We start from the raw sequence: 6,254 nt of genomic DNA, 5'->3' as shown, positions 1-6,254 counted from the left end.
CGATCCCGCTTGGCGCACACAGCATGAAATAAGTTGAATAATGCATGTTACTCTGCTTGCACACACGTTCAGAAAAAGTAACAAACGTTTTTAAAACAATGCTTGGTGCATTTGATAGGACCAAAACAAATGAATAATGCAGGATCTTTTCCGTATACGTGGGTTATGAATTGCTCACACCCAGTGGCGTATCTAGGGGGGGGGGCAAGGGGGGCACGTGCCCCGGGCGCCACTCCTTGGGGGCGCAAAAAAAAAAAGAAGAAAAAAGAAAAAAGAAAAAAGGAAGAAAAAAAAAGAAAAAGAAAAAAGAAGAAGAAGAAGAAGAAGAAGAAGAAACAACTCACCGGAAAGAGGGGGGGGGGAGGAAGAATGGTGGGGGGGGGGCAGAAAACCAAATAAAAAAAAAGATAAAAACAAAACACAATGATGACTCGGACAAAATGACAACGTTTATTGTGTTCACACAAGAATTCCATGTTATGTAAGCTGAAATACAACAATTTTCGGCTCGCTCGCTGCGCTCGCTCTCTAAATTTTATATAGAAGAAGAAGGTGAGAACAAAATGTGATGATAGCGCGGACAAAATGACAATGTCTATTGTGTTCACACATGTCATTTTATGTTTAGCAGGCAAAATGTTTCACGGGGCTGCGGCTGCAATTTCTTTCGTTCTGAAGCGATCGCCAATTGGATCAAAAGAAGGCGCCAACGGTTTCGAAAATACGGGGGGGGGGCACCAAAAAAAATCAAACAAGATAAGAACAAAATGTAATGATGACGTGGAAATATACAAATTTCGGCTCAATCGCTCGTACTAATTTAGAGTATTTCTTCAAGTCCTCAGTTTGTTGGTAAAAATCGTTATCTATAAGGCCGTCACTATATCTTGATTAGAATTGCAAGATTTGATAAGCAAAAAATGACAAGAGTTCCATGTTTTGTAAGCTGAAATACATAAATTTTCGGCTCGCTCGCTGAGCTCGCTCGCCAAAATTTATCAAAACAAAAAGGAGATAAGAACAAAACGTCATGATGACGCGGAAATATACAAATTTCGGCTCACTCACTCGTACTAATTTAGAGTATTTTTTCAAGTCTTCAGTTTGTTGGTAAAAATCGTTATCTATAAGGCCGTCACTATATCTTCATTAGAATTGTAAGATTTGATAAGCAAAAAATGACAAGAGTTCCATGTTTTGTAAGCTGAAATACAAAAATTTATCAAAACAAAAAGGAGATAAGAACAAAACGTCATGATGACGCGGAAATATACAAATTTCGGCTCACTCGCGCGTACATGGGGGGCATTTCATGAAGCAATTTGTCAGATATTTCGTCTGACAAACTGTTAAAAACTACTGAAATCCTTGCTTCTGATTGGCTGAGAGCAAATTTTGTCGGACAAGTTGTCGGACAAAATGCTTCATGAAATGCCCCCTGATTTAGAATATTTTTTTAAAGTATACTCAGTTTCTTGGTATAGATAAATCTTTATCTATAAGGCCGTCACTATCTTGCTTAGAATTGTAAGATTTGATAAGCAAAAAATGACAAGAATTCCATGTTTTGTCAGCTGAAATACAAAAATTTTCGGCTCGCTCGCTGCGCTCGCTCGCCAAAATTTATCAAAATTCATTACATTTAAATCACTTTCAAAAGACCCCTTTTAAGGGCTTGAAAAGCATATCATGTGGACTTTGCTTAAAGTCCCTACCGGGATCGGGTTGGGGTTGAACACTAGTCTATTTCAGAAATTAGGGACGCAATTTTCGCGCTTGCCCCGGGCGCCGTTTTCCCTAGATACGCCACTGCTCACACCTCAATGCTTACATACAGGAGTTTCGTTTCACGTCCTATATTTGGAGGGGCGGAGTGTTACCTAATATAACCCGTAATAGATAGGATGTGATAGCACACAACGTTTGATTGCTCAGCAAGACTCACTGGGAATCAAACCGGCGCCATAATAACAGGCTACCGATTTAAAGGAGGAGGAGGTTTTACAGAGATTTAAAAAAAAAAAATCACCTATGATCATTCAATAGTTCAAGATGTCTGATTCCATCTTCAAGTCGACCACAACTACGCTTGCAAAAGTCATGTCGGGGGAACTCATCCCGGCAACAGGCTTGCTGGATGCCAAAAAATGTGGACCGGGTCATCTCATTGTAAAGAAGAACAAAAAGTGGTTTTGGCAGAGGGAAACGATTACCCCTACTGCTTTCAAGCTCTCTGACATACTGAGACATGAAGACGTCGATATGAAGTTGGAGCCTTTCCACCTTCCTCCTATCAACTCGGAAGATATCGGAAAATTCAACTTATCACACAATTTCGTCGCCAAAGGTGGGTGATTCCATGTCATTAATTTGCTCCTGCGACAATTGCTCCCATGAAATATCTGCACGCTAAGCCAAACATGAATTATACCCCCAAATATAACCCTAATACTAATCCTAATCCTCACATCAAGTTAAACCTAAAGCTCTTACCAGCCTAAACCTTAAGTCTAAGGAGAAAATAAGACCGGAGCAATTTTCGCAAGAGCAAACTTCGTATCACCGGGTGATTTACAACCACTCGGATAAGAAATTTACATGCTCTTGCGTATATCAACTCCGACTGGTACTGATATAAAGAAATAAATCAGAGGCTTTTTGTTCAATGTGTTTCATTAAATTTCCACTCAAGAATACTGGCTTGACAACACGTGTTCATATGCGCATGCACTATATAGCTGGTCTTTCATGGGGGTCCAGTTTTGTGAGAGGTGGGACCGCTGCACGGGGTAATAATGCCCCGTCGATGCTATTTACGATGGATGGATGAGGCGGGATCTTTCATGTGCATGACTCTCTCACACATGGGGCCTCAATTACCAATAATTTCACATCCGAGGGACAGATTAATTCGCCTCTTGCTAAAGGGCTATATATAGTATTTGTGGAGATGAGAATTGGGCTTTTAACTTGTTGATACAGAGCACGTCATTCCTAGAGGAATTAAAAGTTGTTGTTTTTTTTTTATAAAAATCGGTACTTGGATGGCTAAAACATCCACAAGCAAAGTAAAACATTCAATTTTATTCATTCATTTTCATCTTATTTCAACATGGTGATAAAGTTTGTGATGTAGGGAACAAAAATAATAGAGACAAAAAATAACAAAAGCACAGTAGAAAACCAAGAGAATAGATCGAGCGGTCGCCGTCGAGCGATTTAGGAACTAAAAATATATAAAGATAAAGATGACAGAAGCAATGAAGGAAACCAGGGACTAGATGGCGAAAAGAAGCCAGGGCAATGTGGAGGAAGGATGGGAGGGATAGAGGCAAGGTTACCCCACCTTAATTTCAGCATCTCAATATCTCGGCAACCAACATGAGGAACATGGAAGACAGGGACAACCACTTTGGGGCAAAAGAGAAGAAAGCTAAAAGCTAGTGTCTATGTAGACTTAGTAATATATGATTTAGTTATCTTATCATTTATCAAAGGCCTACTTAATGAAGAAGTTATGAATGACAAGAAATTTAGAAATGAAAATATGAAATTAGATAGGAATGGGAAAAAACTTTTATAATAGAAGTAAACAAAGATATTTTGGATAATTCTAATATATTCTAATCTTTGTTCCATCTTGGGTTTCTCCATTTTGTTTGATTTCCTAATTTGTAGTTATCTATCGTTACACATACTGACATAAGTGAGGTTTGGTAGTTGGTAATTTATAACTCTTAACTCTTTAGCCTCAAGTTTTATCATATAATTATGACATCACAAATCACATAAAGGTACATAAACAAACCCAGGTAGATCTTGAGAACTTTCCCCGTAGAGACCGTCGGCGACCGCCGGTACGTCTACGGGACCAGTCAGACCGTAACACCCGATATTTCGCTCGTATTTATTCAACTTGTATGCAAGCCCGCTCGAGGCTTGCATACGTAATGAGCTGCAGAAGGGGGTTTTGTCCTTGGGGTTTCGGCAACAAAAATACACCTTATATTCACAAATTTGGTGTCAAATTTAAGGAAAATATGTAAGCTATCGTCACATGTTACTCAAATTATTTTAAATGAAAAAATCATAGTGTAATTTGAGCTTGAAAAATGATGAAAAAAAGTGATTCGTGTAGTACACGTTCAAGACGTCAAAAGAATCCGGTCAGGATTGAGCAAAATATACATCGATGTCAGTGCTGGTCAGCTTGAAACCGTGCAATCTAAAGTGTAAGCTCTCTCATTGGACAGCGCTTGCATTCAGCGCTTGCATTACGTCATTATACGCTGCTACTGTTTGAGATTTTTTTTCCCCAGTATGGGAAAGTCATTTATTTGTCTTGGTGACTTGGATAGAGAATAACTATCAAGTCTTTGACTTTTTTACTCTCTCTAGCCTTAAGCCTGACGGAATAAACCGTTATAAAATTAATATACTTTAGAAATTAAGAGCAAAAATGAAAGCAAGATATTGTGTAAGACCCCGAATGGGAGTCGAACCACGGACCTTCTAGTAACCAGTCCAAGCTCTAACACGCCATGTTAAAACATGGAGCTATTCTCTGTGAGTAGCTCCATGGTTAAAGCAAGGCGATGCCGAGCGCCGTGGTCATTGTAATCAAGAAGTATGCGAACACAATTTGTCTTAGGTAGAGTCCCTATAATATAGCCTTAGGTTTCAGTCCTTTTTTGTCAATAGACTGCCGTAGACTTTACACACACTAGTGACTTTCCCATACTCGAAATAAAAATATAGTCTACGGTTTCATGCCACGTGCGTGCATAGCGCATGCTTGCATACAGGCACGCGTGTATAGTTCAAGCGCTGAATAATTCGCGCCACTGTACACTTTGTGTGGAGCATACTTCCGGCTTAGGAGTGAATTCTACAGACATTTCAAAACGGAAAAACTAGTTTAAATCATGCTTGCGTCTCCTTCACTAAAAAATCAGAAACAACAGTTTCTTAATCCGGTCAGGAACCAAAAACGAATGTTAGACGACAAAATCTTCCGTGAAAAGCGGGTAAAATTTACGCAAATTCAGCTGATTATATCGTCATGATAAGAACCGATATTATACGCAAATTGGTATCAAAATAATGATCAGTGTCTGAAAAACAATTTACCGTGACTTGTAGCCATGATGACTGTATGTACAAGTCGCTACACTGTGAAAACAATAGCCCTCTCAAACTCTCGCAAAATCTCGCACGTGCGAGACACCTTTCAAACGCAAAGATCGTCAACGAGAGTGCTGAATAAATATTGCCGGATCGGCTCTTTAGCATACGTGCTGCCGTCTGACTGGGAAACCGGTAGATGACCTATCGATCACCTGTCGGTCGCCGAGCGATTTCGTAAAAATCGGCCGGTGGCCGGTGGGAGATCGTCCAGTTGCCAATGGGGCATCGCTCGGTGACTGCCCAGTCTCCGCGCGGAGAAGATCCCCATATTTCGCAATTTTTTTACCCAAAATCGACCGGCGACCGACAGGAAATCGATAGGGCACCGCTCGATCGTCGATGAGATTTTATAGCCTGCTCGACATCTCCAAAAGCTGCTGGGCGGTGGAAAAAAAAAATTCAGCGGCAACCGAGCAGGCTACAAATCGGTCGGTCGCCGCTCTGATTTGTGATAGTAGCCTAAACCCAGATAGCTCAAGAGAAATTTCCGGCAGAGACCGGCGGGCCGCCGCCGGTATACGCCTACGGGCCTATCGATCACCCGTCGGTCTCTGAGCGATTTCGTAAAAATCGGCCGGTGGCCGGTGGGAGATCGTCCAGTTGCCAATGGGGCATCGCTCGGTGACTGCTCAGACTCTGCGCGGAGAAGATCCCCATATATTTCGCAATTTTTTCACGTAAAATCGGCCGGTGACCGACGGGAAATCGACAGGGCATCGCTCGGGCATCGCTGGGGTTTTATAGCCATCTCCAAAAACTGCTGGCCGGTGCCAAAATTTCAGCGGTGTCTTAGCCGGCTGCAAATCGGTCGGTCGCCGCTCTGAGTTGTGACAATAGCCTAGGCTTAAGATGCAGTTTGATATTTTGTCAAGATATGAATCGATAGCAGAGTATGATCTCGACTCACTGTTATACGTTACTAAGGGGATGGTATAGTTATGAGTTATGGTTGAGGTGAAGATTCAGCTGGCAACGTTTTGATAAACATTGAGAAAGTGCTCCTTGAAATGTGCAATTCTAGGATGGATTGAAAGTTTATTTGATGAAAAAAACAATACAAAGAGATT

At 41.1% G+C, this 6,254-nt stretch overlaps 1 protein-coding gene across 1 annotated transcript in view; it reads left to right on the top strand.

Moving 5' to 3' along the window:
* The first annotated feature begins 2,052 nt into the window (after positions 1 to 2,052).
* Positions 2,053 to 6,254, top strand: part of LOC140245482 (gasdermin-E-like) — a 31,446-nt gene continuing 27,244 nt past the window's right edge. The window contains 1 exon segment of the mRNA XM_072325052.1: positions 2,053 to 2,347. Coding sequence (XP_072181153.1) covers positions 2,053 to 2,347 — 295 coding nt within the window.

Source organism: Diadema setosum, chromosome 22, assembly GCF_964275005.1.
Source record: "Diadema setosum chromosome 22, eeDiaSeto1, whole genome shotgun sequence".
Classification (NCBI taxonomy): Eukaryota; Metazoa; Echinodermata; class Echinoidea; order Diadematoida; family Diadematidae; genus Diadema; species Diadema setosum.
Note: the sequence above shows the minus strand (reverse complement) of the source record. Positions and strands in the feature narration are given on the sequence as shown.